The 22,514-nt window shown below is 41.9% G+C and overlaps 2 protein-coding genes across 7 annotated transcripts in view; one reads left to right on the forward strand and one right to left on the reverse strand.

The window, feature by feature from the left end:
• TBC1D30 (TBC1 domain family member 30) overlaps positions 1–22,514 on the forward strand; it is an 84,993-nt gene that overhangs the window by 48,969 nt on the left and 13,510 nt on the right. For all 6 annotated transcript variants that reach the window (XM_053661926.1, XM_037136022.2, XM_037136023.2 and 3 more), the window contains 5 exons: positions 1,797–1,922; positions 3,540–3,725; positions 5,995–6,163; positions 8,030–8,198; positions 14,560–14,665. In XM_053661926.1, coding sequence (XP_053517901.1) covers positions 1,797–1,922; positions 3,540–3,725; positions 5,995–6,163; positions 8,030–8,198; positions 14,560–14,665 — 756 coding nt within the window. The remainder of the gene's footprint in view (positions 1–1,796; positions 1,923–3,539; positions 3,726–5,994; positions 6,164–8,029; positions 8,199–14,559; positions 14,666–22,514) is intronic.
• On the reverse strand, positions 20,918–21,331 carry LOC119042294 (10 kDa heat shock protein, mitochondrial-like). The gene has a single exon (XM_053661852.1). The coding sequence runs from the start codon at positions 21,329–21,331 to the stop codon at positions 20,918–20,920; it is 414 nt and encodes a 137-aa protein (XP_053517827.1).

Below are 22,514 nucleotides of genomic sequence, written 5' to 3' on the forward strand. Positions count from 1 at the left end.
CAGAGAGCACTCAGGTGGGAGCGTCTCAGGAGTACGCAAGCAGAAGCAAGAGGATGGGGTGGCTGCAGCATGGTGAAAAAGAAGAAGGCAGTGGGAGAGAGGGTCATAGAGGTAATGCGATGATTGGGTTAGGAGGATGGCAGATCATAGGTCACAGTAGGACTTTGCCTAGTGTGAGAAGCATTGGGTAGTTTTGAGCAGGGGAGTTCAATGATACAGCTTATATTTTATTTTATTTATTTATTTGTATTTTATTTATTTTTAGAGAGAGGGGAAGGGAGGGAGAAAGAGAGGGAGAAACATTAATGTGTAGTTGCCTCTCACATGGTTCCCACTGGGGACCTGGCCTGCAACCCAGGCATGTGCCCTGATTGGGAATCAAACTAGCAACCCTTTGGTTCACAGCCTGTGCTCAATCCACTGAGCTATGCCAGCCAGGGTGATACAGCTTATATTTTAAATGGACCACTTTGGCTACTAACTGGGGAATATGAGGGACAAGGACAGAAGTGGGTGACCAGTAGAAGGCTTGCAATAATTTAGGCGAGAGATGGATCAGGGTTGTGGTAGTGGAGATGGAGAGAAGGGGTTATATGCCAGATACATTTTCAAGGCTGAGTTGGCATGAGTTCCTATTGGATTGAATATGAGGTAACAGGGATGTCTACAGTGACTTCACAATTTTGACCTGAGCTACTGGAAGGGAACAGTTACTATTTACTCAGATGGGAGGAGCAGTTGTATATGTTTGTATGTATGTATGTGTAGTTAACTTGGTGGCGGATTAAACGATTGGCTTGGGTCTGTTAAGGTTGAGATGTCTATTAGATACCTAAGTTGAAGGTGTCAAGTGGGCATTTGGACTTATGATTCTGATGCTTAGGAGAGAAGTCCCACTGGAGATGTGGATCAGTGATATTCCTGCTAAATGAGGCTCAAATACCAAAACTTGAAGTGCTCTCATTATATCAATTTATAAACCTAGTCTAATACTCCTAGAATTTGAACATTGGGGGGTCCTCAAAATATATGTTAAAAATGGCATTATGAAATACATCTAGAAGAAACAGCTTTTTAGGATAAGATAATGAAAGGAGTAAAAATACACAGTGACTCTTTTTAAGAAGTTATTCATTATGGGAACTCATTTGTCTTTTGTGTGTGTGTGAGAGGGATGAGACCGCTTCTTGGTGAGAACAGGCCCTTTCTCTGTGAATGACCAGGTGGCTATTGCCCAAGTACAGACAGCAATTCAGAGCCAAGTAGAACATGCTCAACACATAACACAGCAAATTCAATGAACTGAAACAAAATTTAAAAAATTTTAACAGTATCCCTAATATCAGGATCATTGCTTGGTATATAGTGGGAACTCAGTAACTATTACTTGAAAGAACATGTGAAAGGCCCTAAGTGGTTTAATTCAGTACAGTATACACTTCAACGAGATTCTTCTGGATTTCTGCATGTGAGCTAGGAACAGTTCCCATTTTCTTTTCTTTTTAAGATTTTATTTATTTATTTTTAGAGAGAGGAGTAGGGAAGGAGAAAGAGAGGGAGAGAAACATCAGTGTGTGGTTGCCTCTTGTGTGCCCCCCACTGGACACCTGGCCTGCAACCCAGGCATGTGCCCTGACTGGGAATCAAACCAGTGACCCTTTGGTTCACAGCCCACACTGAACCCTTTGAGCTGCACCAGCCAGGGCATGTTCCCATTTTTTTGTTGGATGCAATAACCATTTCTAATAAAGGTTAAATTATATATTTTACTTTAACATTCTTTATTACTATTTTAGGTTTGGTTGACCTTGGCAGATCATTATTTGCACAGTATAGCCATTGATTGGGACAAAACGATGCGCTTTACTTTCAATGAAAGGAGTAATCCTGATGATGACTCAATGGGAATTCAGATAGTCAAGGTAATGCCCCTGACCTTGGCCTATTGTCCTAACTTAGAAGGAAGATTCTAAGAGCCAGATGTTTCCTGGGTCAAGCCTTGTGGTCTGAATATCTGTATATTTTTTGCTTCTTCATTTCATTAATAATAGCTTTTTAATGGGGGAACTTTGACTATACCTTGTCTTCAGAAATTTGTATGTTGCTAGTAGAAATAAAGTGTTTCCATTCATAGTCATCTTATTTGTCTTGCTCGTATGATAGGCAATTGAAATTCTTTTTTTTTTCCAGCATTGGTCAGTGCTGTTAACTGTATTTTTATATAAGAGTCACTGAGAAACTTAAAGTTGAGGATATTCCACATTAGAATAGTTGGACTCTTATTAGGGTCTTTGATAATTTCTTAACTGTCAATTTATTAATATAATTGGATTGACTGGTAGGTCAAGGGTTCAAGCCAGCTGTGGAGGCAGCCGTGGTTTGCTTATCTGGATTATTACAGTTCATTACCACCTGGTGCCCAAAGCCAAGGATGCTGATTCCATTTAATCTCACTATTATTCTCTTGCATAAGCCTCTAGTACATGGTTTTTGATTTCATGAGTATATTACAGTGACTTTAAGCTGAGGTTTTAAAAGGAAGCCTGCTTCATCTAAATTTTAGCCATCACAAGATGCTAATGTTTTGGCAGTTTTGCAGATTTTTTTTTTCAGGAGGAAGTGCTAACTAAAAGGAGCTAATTTCTGATCTAACTTGGTCTGTTTCAGACAAATGATAAAATATTATGGGATTTATATTGTACGCTTAAAAAGTCTTGGCATTTTTATAGTTTAGCTGCTCATTTGGAATGGCAGAATGCATTTCTCAGAGATGAAATATTGCATGGTTGAAGTATTTTTGTTTAAATTGTAAATTAAGACAATGCACATTTTATAACAATCATGTTATTAAGAGGACCTTTTACTTATTATTGATGTGAATACTATGTCAGGAAAATGTCTTCATCATCTGAAGATCACAGTCTCTGTTTGGTAATACAGTTATAGATATTGCCCTGACTATTAAATTTTTGTCTGTTTTATACAAATTTATAAAACATTTTGGACAGAATAGCTTTTCTGTTTTGGACAGAATGACTTTTCTCTCTACAATACAGGTTGCATTTTTTGCTATTTTGATTTTGCTCCTTAATACTATTGTGAGTTTGGGTAGCTAAATAAACACTATACCATTTTTTGTAGAAAGAAATATTGTTGGCACCTATCATACATGTGTTGAAATGACTTGTTTTATCTGAGACATATTATTAAAATAAACTGTCAATTTATACGGAATTATAGTGTAATTTTTATTAATTCGGAGTCCCTGTTTGTGTTAATTCTGGAAATACTTTAAGTAGGAAATTTGCCTGACTGTAATTTTTCTTGAAAATGTCTTGGAATACTAGAAAAAAAATTAGGAAAAAGAAAATAGAAAAATAATTGATCTGGGCCACGCGTGTCAGTTGCACATACATTTTAAAAAACTACAATCCATACTGATAATCTACTTAAGGGCCAGGAAAGAAATAGCCACAGTTTTCTTCTGAGAGAGAGCGCAAGGACTCATTTTTTAAAATACTGTTTCCCTCTCATTGCAGGACCTTCACCGCACAGGCTGCAGCTCGTACTGTGGCCAGGAGGCCGAGCGGGACAGGGTTGTGCTGAAGCGGGTCCTGCTGGCCTACGCGCGATGGAACAAGAACGTCGGGTACTGCCAAGGCTTCAACATCCTGGCCGCACTAATTCTGGAAGTGGTGGAGGGCAACGAAGGGGATGCTCTGAAAGTAAGTGTCAGGCTCTGAGGGAGGCGACTGAAATTCTTTAGAGAGGGAAGTATTGGAACTACGATCTCTCTTCCCTGATGCCCACTGCCTCCCAAGGTGCTGGCCTCACCTTGGTGATTACCCGTGACACCATGTCCCCCAGGTTACAACCAGGGTGGCTTCCAGATGTGAAGAGAATGAGGATGTTTGTAGCTTCACTTGTAAGACATTATGATTTTAAAGCAAGTTAAATATTAATTCTGTTCATTACTTACTGTTGCATAACAAATTAGCTGCTTAAAACAGAAAAATATGTGTTACCTCACAGTTCCTTTGAGTCAGGAGTCCGGGCCCAGCTCAGCTGGCTCAGAGTCACATTACGGTGGCATTCAAACTGTTGGTGGGGGCTGTGGTCTCATCTGCAAGCTTGACTGATTGGGGACATTCATTTCTAATTTCAGTCATTTGGCTGTTGGCAAGACTTAATTCCTCACAGGTCCTCGGACTGAGGGCCTCAGTTCCTTGCTGGCTGTTGTCAGAGGCTGTTTAGTTCCTTGCCATGTGGGGCTTTCCATCGCACAGCATTGCGGTTGGTCTCCATCAGTGAGCAAGGGAATCAAAGAGAGTGAGCAAGGCAGGAGGGATGAAATTACAGATTTGTAACCCAATATCAGTCACATTTCATCATTTTTGACATATTCTATTTGTCAGGAGCCAGACACTAGGTCCAGCTGGCACTCAAGGGGAAGGGCTCATACAAGGCTGTGGCTGTCAGAAGGTGGGGATCACTCGGGTCGTGTCAGAAGCTACCTCCTCCACCAGATGTGCTTAATTCTGGTTGGGTCTTATTAGGTTGCTTTATTCTTTCATAGCTGGGGTGAGGGTTGGAGGAGGTAGGCTGAGAGTGAATGTCTATGATGAAAACTGTTTGCTTGGAGAAATTTTGTAGAAGTGAGTTATATTTATTATCTTTTAATCTTTGATACTTAGGGCCTTTATTAGTAAGAAAAAATTCTGGAGTCACTTTCAGGGGGGACACCAGTTTAGGGATACAGGTCTGAATGTGATTCACCCAGTTACCAGAAATGGGCTTTAGGGGGAATGAAGCATTTCACGAGGAGGACGGCCTCTGCTTTGTTTGCTCAGCGCCATATGGGGCTGCTCAGTCATGTCTGAATCCTCAGACTGCTGTTGACTGCAGTGCTTGGTGGTGGATAGAATGGCTACTTGGTCTTTGAATTCAAGTACGCCTCCTCCTGCGCCCCACCTCCCCATTCTTTTCTGACTGTGGCGAACACCTTAGTGATATTCTCAGTCACTGACTAATGTGATATGGAAAAATAAGGGAAATGTTCCTTCTGGTTCTGTACACATCATGGTGGGAATAATTATAAATCCAGCCTGACATGGTCTACATCTGTATTCAGCCTCTCACTTTTTCCATTCGTGTATTTAAGGAAACAGCTTCAAAGCTACTTGTTCGTCAGACAGGCAGGGGTTGAGGAGGGGGGCAGTGACCAATCAAATACATGACGAAACACATTTTCCATTAAGGAGCAATTTTGTTTTTGTAGTCTATCAGCTTTGGTCACTTTTTCCAGATATAATTTGTATGACTTTAAAATGGGGAGTGTTCTGTGGAAAAGCTGGAATAAGTAATTCAGGTTAGTGCTGGGCGGGGAGGTTTGGGGAAGGGGACACAATGTCAGTCAGATCGTGAAAGGATTCGGTGATGCTTGAGACAACACTAACAAGTCCCATAAGAAGATGGATTAGATAAAACTGAGAAACTGAATATCTATATTTCTGCCTCTACAAAAGCAAACTTTGTGGGATGAGATGGTATTATCATCATTTAGGAATCTGGTTGGACATTTAATATGCAGAGGAAGGTGGGGTTTATGAAGAGGCACCTCTGATGCAAAGGAAAATATTGAGTGTTGGTGTTTTTCCAACAGTTGTTTTGGCCTCTGCGAGTCGTAGTGATTAGGGAAATATAAAGTTGATTAAATGTAGGTAAACCGTTTTCCTTGCTTCTTTGCACTTAGTAACTGGTTTTTCTTAGTAACTATTTTACTTAGATACTTATGGATTCCTTAGATAAGTATACCACCTGTTCTGATCCAGAGTGGAGGTGAGCCTTGAAAATCCAGAACATTTGGTACTGACACATTTAAAGGGCAGAGTGCTTTGGGCAACTACATTTTATCCATTTGAGTGTGTTCTTTCTATTTAGGGTATGTTAGGATGCCGTTTTTTATGGAGCAGTCTTGTTTATCTTTTTCTTCAGATTATGATTTACCTCATTGATAAGGTACTCCCTGAAAGCTATTTTGTCAACAATCTGTGGGCGTTGTCTGTGGACATGGCGGTCTTCAGAGACCTCTTGAGACTGAAGCTCCCTGAGTTATCTCAGCACCTGGATGCTCTTCAGAGAACTGCAAACAAGGAGAGTGGAGGTAGTGATGATTTAGTGCTGTCATACCCTGGAAAAGATTTTACTTCTCTGATTCCACTGTACGTGGGAGCCTAAACGGTGAATGGAAGCACTTCTTTTTGGGTATTTCTGTTGATGAGAGTTTGATGCAATGAAACAGATTTTTAGAGAACAGGAAGAAAACCACACACACACACACACACACACACACAAGCCACAACATTGGGCCACATGTCAAACCTTTAAATGGTCATAGTTAGGAAGCTGGTCAAGAACCTAACATTTTACCAGAGCCAGATCAACAATTAAAAAATAATGTATTGTTTTTTAGATGAAAAACCAGGCATTCTTTAAACTTGAGCTACAGGTACAGTTTAGTACGAACTGTGGTTTTTTTCATAAAACATTAGGGTTTTGGAAGAGTGGAATATGTATTTTCATAAAGTCGTAGGAGTTAATTTGGCTTGAAATGTTTAATGTTCCCTTTATTGATTCATACTAAGGGTATATAAATTTACTTGAGATGAGTGGGCCAGTTCTTACTGGAGAAGGTTCTCTTGGGTCCCCAGGGAGAATCTGGACCCTGAAGGAAGGCACAGGGTTGAGTAGGGTGGCGATGGAGATGTCTGTGCCACCGTCCTGGGAGTCACTGCCGTCCAGCGGGCCTCACCCGGCTTTCCCAGCTACCTGAACTAGCGCTGTGATTATACCCACTGGCTGTGCTCAGGATACCATAAAGGACGGTCAGAAGTGTGTGGTGTTTCCTGTAGATGGTTGACAGTTAATGGCCACACATTTAAATCTAGGAAAATCTTAAATGATTTTGAGGACCTATCCTGTGATTAAAATTACATGGGAAATTTTAGTGCCACCTGGGCATCTCTAAGCATTTCCTTCTAAATCATTTGAATAATCTTCTTGTTTAATTTGGCTGTGCAGTGCAAGCATGCACCTGTGTGGATTTCATAAGGCTTCCAGATAGACCAACCTTGCCTATTTCGTAATCAGGCACGATTTACGGGGGAGTCCATGCATTTGCCTGGAAGGGGTGACCTCAGATTTTAGTCTCTGAAAAAAGATACTCCCTCTGTTCATAGGTAAGAAGGAAGAAAACAAATATGCAAGAGAACAGATCCCTTTTTGCTTATACTTGGGTAGATGCACACTCTGACTGTAATTTGAAGGGAGGATCAGTCCAAATATTTAAATTTTATTTCATTAAAATACATAATTTTGCCATCACAGGACATGAAAGGGAGCCTCGTGTTTTTCAGTGAATGCAGAAAGTTCAAAGTGAGCCAGACCCCAGATATTTAAAACTGTGTATGGTTTAGTTCAACATACTTTAAAATTTCATGTGGCTTAATCTCTAGCTATTTGGGGTTTTTCCAGCTATCTTTCTGTAATTGATTTCTAGTTTAATTCCACTGTGGTCTGAGAACTATGTATAATTTAACTAGACAAGTAATTCCTTATGAGCAGTTTTATTTTTATGAGCAACATTTGAATAATAGTGGGTTTTAGAATATTTTGAAAATCGGTATTTGCTTTTAAGAGAGTTTTCTTTTTATCCCATTTTTTGGTGAGGAAAACATTCTCCTTAATTTTGACCATCCCATAATAGGTAGAACCAAATGGAGTTTTAGGATAAGATTTCTGAAATATCGTAAAGAATTTGTGAAGTTCACATTATTGAGATTTTTATTAAGCACACCTCTGCTCTTCTAGAAAAAGGAATGAAAAAAGAGGAAAGAACCAGAATTCAGTGATATAAACATATCAGTCAGGACATGTAGCATTCGGGTGGACATGGAGGACTTGAGAGAGGTTATTGTTATATCTTGCAAGCTGTCAATTCTGATGAAATGCAGTGTTTGTTTTGTTTCAGGTGGATATGAGCCCCCACTGACCAACGTCTTCACGATGCAGTGGTTTCTGACTCTCTTTGCCACGTGCCTCCCTAACAACACTGTTTTAAAGATTTGGGATTCCATCTTTTTTGAAGGTTCGGAAATCATCCTAAGGGTGTCGCTGGCTATCTGGGCAAAATTGGGAGAGTAAGTGATTTTCCCCTTTTTCTGTTCTGTGGTGTTGGGGGCCTTGAGCAATGTTTGTGCTCTCACATGTAAAGCATCGATGTTTAAGTGGGGAAAAAGAGAAAGTTGTGAAATTTGTGCAATTGCTTTAGCCTTCTGGGATCTCAGCTGGCACATTCTTGATGGGATCTCTTTTAGAGAAGGGGGTGGGCTTTTTTTCAGGCCTGTGGTTCTCCTCTTCCTCAGTGCTTGTCCTGTGTGGTTTATACTCGGTCAGCTTCTCTCTGGACACTTGTTGGGAAGAGGGAGACTTAGGTGCAAGAGGAACCATGAAATCTGGAAAGGAGTAGGTGGATTCGTTGGTTCATACCACAGTTTGAGGGACATCTGGCCAAGATGGAGGCATAGGTAGATACACTGTGCCTCCTCACACAACCAAAATAAGGACAACAAGAATTTAGAAACAAAAATACAACCCATACTGACAGAAAATTGAACCGTATGGAAGTCAGACAGCCAAGGAGTTAAAGTAGAAACATTCATCCAGACCAGTGGGAGGGGCAGAGTTGGGTGGCTGGGCGGAGACGGGTTGCAGCAAAAAAAGTGGTGGATGGTGGACCCGGGTGGGCAAGATGGCAGCGGGCAGACCCAGCCAGGCGGCGGATTATGGACGGGTGCAGCGCACAAGGCAGACTGAGCGGTCTCATATTCATGTGCAGATAAACCAGGTGAAACTGGGAAGCAAGACAGACTGTGCAACCCAGGGTTCCGGTGTGGGGAAATAAAGCCTCAAAACACCAACTGAAAACACCTGTGGGGGTTGAGGGGCTGGGAGAGACTCCCAGCCTCATAGGAGAGTTTGTTGGAGAGACCCCCAGGGTCCTAGAACACACAACCCACCCACCTGGGAATCAGCACCAGTTTGCTTGGGGGCCCTGTGGGGCCCAGGTTACTTGGGGGAAGTGGGGGAAGTGATTGAAATCTGACAGAGAGCAGAGCAAGCGCCATTGTTCCCTCTCAGACCCTGCCCCCACATACTGTGTCACAATGTAGCCACTGGGATTGCCCCGCCCTGGTGAACAACTAAGGCTCCACCCCTCACTATGTAACAGCTGTGTCAAGACAAAAAAAAAAATGGCCCAAACAAAAGACCAAAGCTCCAGAAAGTGATGAACAGGTGGCCAACCTATCAGATGCACAGTTCAAAGCACTGGTGATCAGGATGCTCACATAATTGGTTGAATTTGGTCGCAAATTAGATGAAAAAATGAAGGCTATGTTAAGTGAAATAAAGAAAAATGTACAGGGAACTAATAGTGATGGAAAGAAAACTGGGACTCAAATCAAGGGAGTGGACAGAAAGGAAGAAAGAAACAATCAAACAAAAGGATGAAGAAACAAGAATTCAGAAAAATGAGGAGAGGCTTAGGAACCTCTGGACATCTTTAAATGTTCCAACATCTGAATTGTAGGGGTACCAGAAGGGGAAGAGGAAGAGCAACAAGTGGAAAGCTTATTTGAACAAATAATAAAGGATTCCCCAATCTGGCAAAGGAAATAGACTTCCAGGAAATCTAGGAAGCTCAGAGAGTCCCAAAGAAGGTGGACCCAAGAAGGAACACACCAGGACACATCATAATTACATTACCCAAGATTAAAATGAAGCAGAGGATCCTAGAAGCAGCAATAGATAAGAACACAGTTACCTACAAAGGAGTTTCCATCAGACTGTCAGCTGATTTCTCAAAAGAGACCTTACAGGCAAAAAAGGGCTGGAAAGAAGTATTCTAAGTCATGAAATGCAAGGGCCTACATCCAAGATTGCTCTATCCAGTAAAACCTTCTTTTAGAATGGAAGGGCAGATAAGGTCAAGTTCAAGGAGTTCATCATTACCAAGCCCTTATTTTATGAAATGTTAAAGGGACTTATCTAAGAAAAAGAAGATAAAAAACACGAACAGTAAAATGACAGCAATTATTAACAGCCACACCTAAAACAAAAACAAACTAAGCCAACAACTAGAACAGGTACAGAACCACAGAAATGGGGATCACGTGGAGGGTTAGCCAAAGGGGAGTGGGAGGAGGAGAGAGGGGGAAAAGATACAGAGAATAAGTAGCATAGATGGTAGATAGAAAATAGACAGGGGGAGGGCAAGAGTAGTGTGGGAAATGTAGAAGCTAAAGAATTAATGACACATGAACATGAACTAAAGCAGGGGGAAATATGGATGGGAGGGGGTGTCCAGGGTGGAGGGGAGGGAAGGGGGGAAAATGGGACAACTGTAATAGCATAATCAATAAAATATATTAAAAATACCACAATTTGGATTACATTTGAGTCTATTATTTACTTTGTTTGGCCTTTCAGGGCCATGATAAAGTTAAAGGAGATACTGTATGTCAGGTGTCCAGCATGGTGCCTGGTACATAGTCAGCAGAACATATGGAACTTCTTTCTTTTCTTGAAGAAATAATACTGTGTGGGAATCCATGACTATTAAGTAGATTTTACTTACATTCTTTCCTAGTAGCAGGGCTGAAAAAGACAAGGGTATTTTCATCCACCTTGAATATATTATGACTGTTATATTAAAATTCTACCTTTTGGGTAACAGAAGAAATGTTAGAATGAAATTGTTATAGTTGACTTAAGATGCAGAGGTGTTTGATGTTTCTTCCTTAGAGCTGTGAATGACTCGAGTGGGTACCCATTGTAGACAACGTGTCAGAAAACTAAGTCACTGCCAGTATTTTATTTCAAAAACCTGTTAACTAACCTTCTTTTTTATAAGTTCTTTCCTGGGAGACTTGCAACATTTTTTATTTTTATTTTTTTGTAAGAAAGATCCACCAACTATCAGTTCAGGGACTTTAAAAAATCATGAGTATGAGTATTTTTAAACATCACATAGCTCCTGTGCCTTTGTTTTATTGCGCATTACTTTTAAATAGGCAAATAAATCCATTGGTGGGGAATTTGGTGTGCTATTTACTCATCTTTTTCATTTTCTCTAAATATCTACCTCTTTCTGCAGTCACGTATTTCCAACATACTCTATATCTTGTAAGTTCTTTGATAGTTTCTCTGGGTGTGATAGTGCAGTTACTGAATAATTAGCTCATAGGATTAAAATAGTAAAGCATTTACTATAACAGAGTAAATAGTAAAGCATTTACTATAACAGACTCAGTTATAGTCTCCCTGTGTTCTTAATTATATGGCAGGAAGAAAAAAGGTGATGCTGGTTTTATCCCCATCTATTCATTATCTGTGGGATCAGAATTATTTTAATCCTCAGTGAGGACAGTTTTTTCCCATCGCTTTTAGAGAGAGATGAAGGGGGAGAAAGGAAGGGAGAGATAAACATTGATGTGAGAGAGAAGCAGCGATTGGTTGCTTCCCATAAGTGCCCTGACCAGGGATCGCCTGCACCCTGATGGGGATGGAACCTGCAACCTAGGTATGTGCCCTGACTGGGAATTGAACCCGCAACCTTTTGGGTACGACTGATGCTCCAACCAACTGAGCCACACTGGTCAGGGCTGTAGGATCAGAGTTTATTTTGCTCATCGCAGGGATGTCACGTGGTTGAAATAACAACAGCTACACTTTCAAATTTGACATTCATTAAGTGCTTTCAGTGGACAAGCATTGCTCTAGGCACTCTACAGTAAAACTAACTCATTTGGTGCTCACTATCATCCTGTGATTTGGGTACTGTTATTATCCCCATTTTACAGATATGGGGACTGAGGTCCAGAGAAGTTGGTTGCCCAAAGTCACTCAGTTATAAGTGTAAGGGCCTGATTTTGAACCCAGATGCCTTGGCTCTAGAATCTGTGATTTTGATAATGTGAATATACTGATAATAAATGGCTAATGTTTATGCAGTTCAGGGGATATATGTGAATCAGACTGGTAGAATTTTAAATGTTTCAGCGTGTTGATTATAATTCTACACATTTTGGGCGTGGAACTTGTTAAGGCAACCAACATATATCGTCAAGTGCCCATAGTGTCATCATTACATTAGGCAGTTTACACACATTATTTTCATTTTGCCCGGAACCCCATAAAGTAGGTGGAACTTAATCCTGGATCTGTCGGATTCAGTGCCTGTGATCTTCCCCACCAAAATCATGACCAGCACAGAGGTGATCTCCAGTTATGTGTACCAGGGTAACATGGGCCTTGTGCGTGGTTATCCATGGGGCCTCTCCTTTCCCTTTGCTTCCACAACTTGGCTGTCTTCCTCTCACCACACCAAGGGTGCTTTTGGAATATGTGAGTTGTAGACCATTGGCTCACCTTCACTGGCATCTATTTGATGTGTCCTTTCTCTTCTGACCCTACCGCTTTGGCGCACTGCCTTGTTCCCTTGTGCCTGGCTTACCTTGGTGTGTCTTCTGTGTTTTACCCGTCACATCCACTTGCCATGCCACCTCCAGGCCGACCTCGCCAAAAGCACATCTGTGCCCACACACCCTGTTAAGAACCTTTCAGTGATTCTTGCTTTGAAGGGCCTCAGCTGGGAAGTGAGGCCTTGTGGTCCTCTCTCTACAGCTTTTTTCCCTCAGCTCTCAGAGGCTCCCTCTGGCCCTGCAGGCCATCCACCCCCACCCCTGCTCCATCCTTGCAGAGCCTTGGCTGGGGCCTGCTGCCCTCTCCTGCATCCATGTCTTTGGAATGCTTTTTCTTCCTTGTCAACCTGGAGAATATTTTCCTAAACTCATCTTAAGCATTATTTCTTTCCTCATTCCACCTCCCCACCCCGGTAAACTTAACCACTCTGCATTTTTGTAATAACACTGCAATAGTTTATCTCATTTATTTATTTGCATGATTGAGGCAGTGAGATTTGAACAGCACTTCAGAGCCTGAATCTCTTCCAATATCTTATTTTTGGGGGATGGCTCTATGAAAATCTGTCAGTATTTGTGTACATCATAGTATATCTCTTGTAGTTGGTGGGCAAATCGAGTCATCCCACTGTAAAAGGACATCATAGCAGATAAATACACAGTGCTCCTCATTTTGGACTACTCCTTTTTTTTCTCCCCTCAAGGATTAAAGTCCACGCTGCCTCACAAGTTGCCAGGTGACAGAGTATTTACATGTACAACCTAATGCAAGACACAGTGTGTAATCTCCAGCTAGCAGCGGTGTCCTGAGAAGAACAGGAAAAATTCTGCCTGTGAAAACATCCTGCAGACTGATGAAATATGCAGATAAAGTTCTCATATTTCTCATCTTTTATTACTAGTGTGGTTTGGTTTCAGTCTGTCAACGATACCACAGTTTGTAGATTAAGAACAACAGATTTGCTACTGGGGATAATAGTTCTTCATACCTAATTTCATAGTTATGGTTTCTCATCAGTGGTGGGTATTCTGATGTGTAAAATGAGTCACATGGAAGCAATAAAGTTGCCACTGGTAGGGCTGTGAGGCTGGGCAGCTGTGTCGGAATGATGGGAACTTACCCTGTAATAAATACCTCTGAATTGCCTTTGATATTTTATATCTTTTCTCTGTAAATAGGTTCTGTGAGTGTGTTCCAGGACTTTGATTTTGTTGATTGCTAATGTGATTGATGTGATGGTAAGAGGCAACACAGGATGAGGTCTTTCTGGAAAAAGTCCAGCCATTGTTAATATAACGAGAATAGTGTATGGGATGTGGATATAACCTGGCAGCCAAGGAGAGTAGACTGGAATGCGCATGTGTGAACAATGATGACTTCACTGTACCAGTCAGTGGGGGAGGTAGAGGCTGTTAAGTGAGTGCGTGTACTGTGTGGCTGTAGCATTCAAAATGATTGAGTGAGTAGAGCAGTGAATCTACATCAAATTTTGCATTAAGCTTGAATGTTCCTCTGTGGGAATTATTTTGATGATTCAGAAGACTGCAGCTATGGGTAACTGGTGATCGTCAGCTTCATCATAAAAATGCTCCCCATGCATCATGTCTTGTGCAGAGTTTTTTGGTGACACCTCAAGTCACCCAAGTGACTCAGTCCTCCTACAGCCCAGACTTGGTGCCCTGTGACTTCTGGCTTTTCCCAAAACTAAAATCACCTTTGAAAGGGAAGAGATTTCAGGCTGTTAATGACATTCAGACAAATATGATGGGGGTAGCTGATGGTGAAGGGGAGAAATGTGTGTGGTCCCAAGGTGCCTACTTCGAAGGGGACTGAGGCATCATTGTCCTATGTACAGTGTTTCTTGTATCTTGTATTTTCTTTAATAAATGTCTTTTTCATATTGCATGGCTGGATACCTTCTGGACAGACCTTGTATCCTGGTGTAGCTGGAGCACGTAGCTGATAGACAGCATGGGTGTTCTAAACAATTCCTTGTTTTGTCCTTTTCGCTACTAGGCAGATTGAATGTTGTGAAACAGCAGATGAGTTCTACAGCACCATGGGGCGCCTTACCCAGGAGATGCTAGAGAATGATCTTCTGGAGAGCCATGAACTCATGCAGGTGAGTGGGCAGCGTGGCCCCGGCTTGGCCTGGGGAACCCCAGGTACTGCGGGCACAAGTGGTGACAGAGCAGCCGTCTTGGGAAATGTACATGGCCAACCCTCAGATTTAGTTTTTCAATGGACCAGGAGTCTATATGTAATTTGATAAGAATCTTAACTATGTCACAAGAGGAAGAAATGAATAATAAATACTTGCTGTAGCTTTCAGTCAAACTTGTTTAGAAATCATGAACTGAAATACAAAAGTAGATTTAAAAAACTGGAAAAAAACACCCTAAAACATTAGGTGCTTATTCTCAATCTGATTCTTAGTATTCTTGAGGGGAGTCTTATGGGGGTGAAGTAATTATTGGGGGGGGAGAAATTATTGTGAATAAAAAGGAGATTATTATGATCAGCATTTGAGTTTGTTTCATCCACATTTTCAACTCATGTTATATATGAATCATAAATTTCAATCTGAGAGATTTGAAGGGTTTTGTTATTTTCTGGCATGATATTCTATGTCAGTATAATATTTCCCATGCCATTCAAATCAACAATGAGAACAGAGAAGAGCAGATTTGTTAGCACCCTCTCCTCCACTAGGATTTATAACATGATTTTACCTTTACTCCAGTGCTTCTGGCCGCTCTTCTTCCTGGTTCTTCCTCTTGCCCCCTGACCTTTCCAAGGGTAGGTCTTTCCAAGGTTGTCCCTGGGCCTCAGTTTCTTTGTTCTCTGTGATGTCTCTCTCCTTTTTCTTGCTTTCAACGTTGACTTTTTATGTTGGGCTCCATGCCTGAAGTCATTTTGGGTGCTGGGGCCCAGGTTAGAGAACAGACACGCAAGCCCCGATTTAGGACTTCACCAGTGTGGAGCTTCCATCCCTTTGTTCACATCCCGGCGCCTCCGCTCCTCCTTTGAATTCCTGATGTTGAGCATGCAGATGCCTGATTTATTGAGAATGTTGACCGCTTGATAAAACCTTTCTGAACATTCATTATTTTTCTGTTCAGCGTTTCTTTGCATTCTCTCTCCTCTTTTCTCCCTGCCTGCCTGTCTCAGATGAGGAAGTGTTCTGACCCTGACGCCTTGGCTTGATTTCCACTCTTCTCATGTTGTCGTTCCTTACCACGCACTCTCTCTCAGAGGGAAGCACCTTTTATTGAGCACTGCTCTGCATGCCAGGTCCATGCTACATCCTACAGATTCATGTGCTTAAAGCAGGACTCTGAGATAACATCCCTTCCCCCTTACTCATAAAACTTAAGTGGCTACTCACTGCCTACCTAACAAAGCATGGGTTTCTTAGTTTATCATCCAGGGCTTTTGACTACCTGTCACTAACCTGCCTTTTCAGCTAGAGTTCGTATTCCTCCCTTTTGTAGGTTTGACCTATTCTATCTAGTCAAGTCAACTGTCTCCTATGCTCCCAGAGATTCTTGGGAATATGCTTCCTCTATACCTTTTCTCTCTCGGCTCAGTCTTTCTCTTCTACCTTCACATGTTTAAGACCTGCCTCCTTGTAGAAGTTCCTGTTCAGATGCCATCTACTTTATTAAACATTCTCTGATAGCCTCAACTAAAATCACCCCCCATTTCTATGAGTCACAGTGACATTTTCTTTGTACCTCCCTTGGGAACATTCATCTCTGCCTTGATTCGAGGATAGGATTAAGGATACCTTGTATCCTATTTCCTCAGTGGTAGTTTAAGTTCCTCCAGGACAGGGACTGTGCTTTGTTAAGAATATGTAGCACTTTGCCTTTTCCTAGAGGTGCTCAATTCATTTATTAATTTGGTAAGCCAACATCTGTTGAAAGTCTGTGATTAATTTTCTACCTTCTCTTTTTCAATAAAGGTTTGCTGAGTCAAACAGCAGTCATAGATGATGTCCCCCCTTCCAGATTCCCTCTGCTCCAGTACAATCAGTATTTGGCTTCCAGAGTAATAGCCTACACTTGCTGCTTTGGCCATTTCATTGTTATTCACAAAATGTTCATTGCTTTCTTGTTATTAACTAGAGTAAATAAAATGCTTCAGCCTTGTTTCTGTATTAACTTCTGCAAATATTTATTGAACACCTCTATATGTCAAAAGTCTTCCTTGAGGAAATTAATGTCTGATTTTACCTTTGAAGACTAACAGCAGTTGGTCAGGTATATTTGTGTGTGCATATACATGCACGTACACACATGCATGTGTGTGTGCATATGTGTTGGAGGCAGTGGCGCAGAGCAGAGAGGCAGTTCCTGGTTAGAGAGGGGGCAGGGTGAGCAAAGGCACAGCGGTGGAGACCTTTACAGTGTGTGAAGGGAACTACAAGGAGCTTGGTATGCAGAGATGGGTGTGGAAGACCGCAGCCCATGGTAAGGAGCTTGGCCTTGGTCTTTTAGGTCAGTGCTGTGAAATGTGTTTGCTGGAGCTCTAGGGCTTCTGTGGAGCCTTTGGAAAGAGAAAAAGAAGAGCTGTGCACCTGGAAGGTGTTAAGGAGAGGAGAGAAATGGTCTGAGTTGTTTCTCACATCGACTATGCGGCAGCTCTGTGAAAAGTGGACGTGGCGGGGTCAGGTGTGGTAGCAGGAGGCCTTCGAGGAGCAGTGAAGGGAAGAAAGAAAACTGAACTAGAGACAGTGCTTAGAAGGTGACATTGATAGGACTTGGCCACAGAAAGTGGATATGGTGTGAGGGAGAAAGAAACGGAAGAGATGAGGGCAACCTGCATGTTTCTGGCTTAAGAAGAAGAGGGTAGGTTTATTGGGAGTGCAAGATGAGGTAGCTTTCAGGCAGGCTGCACTGGAGATGCATTTTGGCTGCCCTGTTTACCCCCTACTCACAGGTATTCCCCACTTCTTCACAACTGGAACCTATTGCATGGCTCACAGCTTTATACCCTGCCCCCCCACCCCCCACCCCCCGCAGCCCCTCATAGTCCATGCCCGCTCCTGTGACAGGGCCTGGGCTTCTGAGAATCCTATCTGCCCCCACCCCTGGCTCCTACTCAGACTCTTCTCCCCAACCCCTGCACAGCTTCTATTACCTCAGCTCTCGTTAATAATGACGGCTCTTTTGAACACCTTCGGTATTTAAGATTTCCAACAGTTGGTTTATAGCTGTAGCAGATTATTCGGTATTGTTCGGTGCATTTCGAATGTGTTAATTTTATCCCTCTAATGAAGTAGCAAGTTCCTTAATGACAGGGGCTTCATATGACTCTGTATCTTCATAACACCTGACATAGTTCTAAGAATACACCTGGTTGCTCAGTGGATGCACAGAACCATAAAACATTTGAACCTGAGGCAGGAGTTTTCAAACTTGCCAGAGTATAACAAACATCTCAGGAGTGCATTCAGATTCAGGTGTTTGCTCCAGGGGTGGTTCTGATGCATGCAACTTGTAAAAAATAGCTAGAGAGACTCTGACTTAAAGGAAGCTTAAAGATTAATCCAATTCTGCCACTTCACAGAGGGGACACTAAGACTCAAAGAGCAAGCATCTTGCCGGTTTCCTAGGCTGTCTAGTGGTCGACCCGGGACTGGATCCCAAGACCCCAGCTCCTGGCCCAGTGATAGTTCCCCACCATCCCACTTGCTGCTTCACCTTGTTAGAAACATGCCTTTCTAAGAACCGAAGTCCTCTCCAGAAGGATAAAGCAACATTTTATGTCACTTAAAGTTCACACATTGCCGGGTGAGATACACCTGCCATCTTTGACCTCCAGGAATTTAGGTATTAGGAGGAAAGAGAACTACTCTGCTTTAAGAGAATCCTAGAGGGAAGATGTAGGCCGTGGCTTGATTGATTAGATTCCCTTTTAGTAGCATTTTTTCCTGCCGAAGAAAACATTTGGGTGATGATAAACTGAGCCGAATTTTATACAACTTATGCTTTTATATTTCTTGTAGAAGCATGTCAATAATGAAAAAGAAATATAACTTCTTTTCAGTGCTGCCTAAATATAAATGTCTGTGTGAGTGTGTGTTGGTGGTCTGGATAATAAATATAAATGTCTACGTGAGTGTGTGTTGGTAGTTTGGATAGTGAATATAAGTGTCTGTGCGAGTGTGTGTTGGTAGTTTGGATAGTGAACAGGCTTCTTGGTTTTCCTTGGCATCATCGAGTATTAAGTAGAGAAATATTAAATGTCATTTCAAGCCACTGTTTTCATGTATTCACTCTTGGAAAAAAACTAACAATGGCCGTGGTCCAGTCATGGGGGACCTTCAGTCTGTCAGCAAACCCGAAGTGGCTCCAGATGAAAATGTGGACTGTGTGTAAGGTCAGTGAATGAAAGATTCTCCTTGTTGGTCCTCCCCATTTCCGTTGTAAGTGCCAGACACAAAATCTGGCATAATCTGTAATAATCTATAATAATCTTTTCCTCCCCTGTAAATTACATCGCTTTTTAAAATTAGCAATGACTATTTTTTTTAAATTGAGGTTTAAATTTACCTTTCTCTTATGACCAAGGACGATGAGCATCTTTTGATGTGCTTATTGGCTATATAAATGTCTTCTTTCGTGAAGTGTGTTCAAATCTTTTACTCTCTTTTAAAATTGGGTTGCTTGTCTTATTAGTGAGGTGTATGAGTTCTTTTAACAGTTATGTTAATATTTTAGATACGACTAATTTGTTAGATACAAATTATAAGTATTCCTCCCTCCCCCCAAAATGTAGATAGTGTTAGAGAGATTGGGAGAGTGCCAGCGACATAGTATAACATGGATTTCGGATACATGGATTTCGATACAACTTTTTTTAAAATCTTTACCCAAGGATGTGTTTATTAATTTGGGGGGTGGGAGGAGAAAGAGAGAGAAAGAGAAATATTGATGTGAGGGAGAAACATCTGCCAGGGATCAAACCTACAACCTTTAGGTGTATGTGATGCTTCTCCAACCAGCAGAGCCAGCCAGCCAGGGCTCAGTACAACTTTTGACAAATTCTCTAATGAATGCTTTGAGGACAATATAAAGAAAAGTTAATTAGGCTCTGGCCAGTGTGGCTCTGTTTGTTGGAGCATCGTCCCATAAACCAAAATGTCTCAGGTTTGATTCCGGGTCAGGATACATGCCTGGGTTGTGAGTCCCTGGTTGGGTGCAGCTGATAGATGTTTCTGTCTCACATTGACGTTTCTCTCCCTCTCTCTTCCCCTTTCTTCCTCTCCCTCCCAACCCCTCTCTCTAAACGTGTTCTTGGGTGAGGATAAAAAAAAACCCAGAAGAAAGTTAGTTAGATCTAATTATTAGAAGGTTGGCAGGTGCTTGGAAAAACGGAGGCCAAAGTTCTTGCTGATGGTTTCCTGGGGCAGCTCTCACGTGCCACAAGGTGGGTCTGCCCTTGGACTGCTGACGATTTTCCATTAGTGATGGGGTGGAAATGAGAAGAATGTGGATGCTTGTTCAATGGAAGATAATGTTTGACTAATTAGTGCTTTCGGAAATTAAAACCGTCTGTCCTGCAAAACAGCGTGTGCTGGAAGTGTTTCAGCAGTGCCTTTATGACCATCTGTTGGAGATGCTTTGGGAATTCCTACTTGGGGCAGGGGTTGAATTAAATTATGTTTAAATTCTTTCCTAACCCCAAGATTCTATTAGTGTACCATACAAGTCTTTTGGCTCTATGATTATAAGTAAAGTTTTTTTCTTGGAATTGGTTGTCAATCCCTGACTTACAAAGTTGAAAACCTAGAGCTACTCAGGTACCCCAAGCAGTGTGGTGTTGGGCCAGGGAAACGCATGTTCATGTGATAAACATGCCTTCAGACACATGAGACCTTCAAGGATGTGAGTGAATACATGCAAGGAAGCACTGTAAACATTTTCCAGGCATGCTGATTTCACCTTTGAAGGACTCACTAAAAGGAGAAGATAGAGAAAGGAATGCGAAAGTAGAAAATGAAAGCTTAATGGGGCCAATTTTCATCTGGTAGGATGTCTTTAGCTGAGTGGTCTTTGAAGGAGCTTGCTAAGAACCCAGGCCATCTCCCCCAAGGGGGTATGGATGAAGCAGGGGCAGAGGGTATTTTTGATTCCCCCCTCCCTCCCTCCCTTTCTTTCTTTCTTACCATTTATTTCTACATTTTTATTTGGAAATATTTATATCAGTGCAGTGAAAGTACATTTTCAAAGACACTAGATGTCATTACTTTGGATATTATTAGTTTATTATAAAAGAGACATGGAAATTATTTACATGATGAAAGACTTCACCACTTCAGTGGAATGGGTTGTGTCCCATGATGCCATTTCAATAGTGATTTATTTTAGTCTACATACTTTCCAAGAATGTCATCATGTCTAGGTAAGACACAACCCTTGTCTAGAACTACTTTGGTTCCTCCACATTCTGGAAGAACTTTCTCTCCAATTTCCACTCTCACTGGCTGCATGTCTCCACCCCTTCCTTTGGAGCCCCATCTGACAGCTACTACAGTTGCTTGCAATACTTTTCCTTGAGATTCTTCTGGAAACATAATGCCTCCTTTGGTTACAGTTTCTGAAGCACACCTTTCAACCAATACATGGTCAAAGAGGGGCAGAAACTTTCCAAGTGCCCGCCTGTCATGACTCCAGCCGCTGAAGTTTGTACTCTGCTCTTGGGCTGCAGCCGTAAGGAGAGACCAGCAGTTGGTCCCCCAGGACACATGAACTTGGAAAAAGCTCCATTTCTTTCTCATAAACGCCCTTCATGAGGCTGTACAGGGGAATTTTCTGATAAGTTTTTATAAAACTGGCAAAAATAAAACAGTGAATTTTTAGCTAGTTACCCCACTAATTATCTTCTGTGAGATATCTTCATTTGGAAGGAATTTCGAAATTTCTAGCATTAATGATTTCATCTTTTAAGCTTGAATCCAAATGGCACAGGCTTCTTAAACGTCTGAACCAAGTTTCCAAAATGTTAAGGAAAAAGGTCCTGTGAGGGAAGGGCAGGCCAACTCCTGATCCAGTGGTGGGACCACATTGGGTGCGTGGTGGTCAGAGGCTGATGCTGCTGGGCCAAGGTCCGGGTGGAGGAGCCGTGCCCTGAACCTCCAGGTGGGGTGCTGAGGAGACAATTTCCCATCTGTCCATTTTCCTCCAAAGGGTGTGTGCAGCTGAGGCAGGTCATAGGAGCAAGGAGAACAGAATTCCGTATCGACAATAAGGCAGCTTCTTGGGTGATGATGAACTGTTGGCATCCTCTGTGAGATGAAGAATGTGAGACTTCGCTCTGACCATGTTATTAATGAACTTCAATGAAGTATTTCAGGCATACTGAAATGCATTAAAGATTAACAAACTCACCACCCAACTTAAGAAAGAAAACATTAACAAACGTTTGAATATCCTCTTACGCTTCTCTATGATCTTCCCTCCCCTCCCCTCCCACTTCTTCCTTCCCATCTCCTTTTCAAAGAAATCACAACCTCAACTTTCATACCCTTCATTTTTCGGGTGAGGAAAGTAAGATCCAGAGAAGTTGGGAACCAGCCAATCTCAGACTAGTGGGAACCACAAAAGGCCTTCTGCTTCTTTCCATGGGGGAACACGTCACTGTTAGTAAATGTGTATTGCTTCTCAGTCTTTTGGGTATAATTAGGTGTGTAGTGTATAAAATAGCTTAGGGCTGACTTTTGGGGTCTCTATAAGTTGTGTTAGCTTCACATAGTGAGCAATGGAAAATTGAAGGGAAGGAGTTTTAGCCAACACTTACTTGTTCAGCATCTTGGGGTGGTACAGTAAGGTTTATAAGTGGATACTTTTTTTGTTTTGTTTTGTTTTGTTTTCTAGGATAAGTGGATACTTTATATCTGTTTGGGGATAGTCAGATGTGGAGGCTGTTTGGAATCAAAACTGTGGTGGGTGGGCACAGAGGTG

Source organism: Artibeus jamaicensis, unplaced genomic scaffold (assembly GCF_021234435.1).
Source record: "Artibeus jamaicensis isolate MK-2021 breed Jamaican fruit bat unplaced genomic scaffold, CSHL_Jam_final contig_233, whole genome shotgun sequence".
Lineage (NCBI taxonomy): Eukaryota > Metazoa > Chordata > Mammalia > Chiroptera > Phyllostomidae > Artibeus > Artibeus jamaicensis.

What these genes read in the sequence shown, in the direction of transcription:
- LOC119042294 (XM_053661852.1), bottom strand. Translation starts at nt 21,331, where the DNA reads ATGAGAAAGAAATGGAGCTTTTTCCAAGTTCATGTGTCCTGGGGGACC.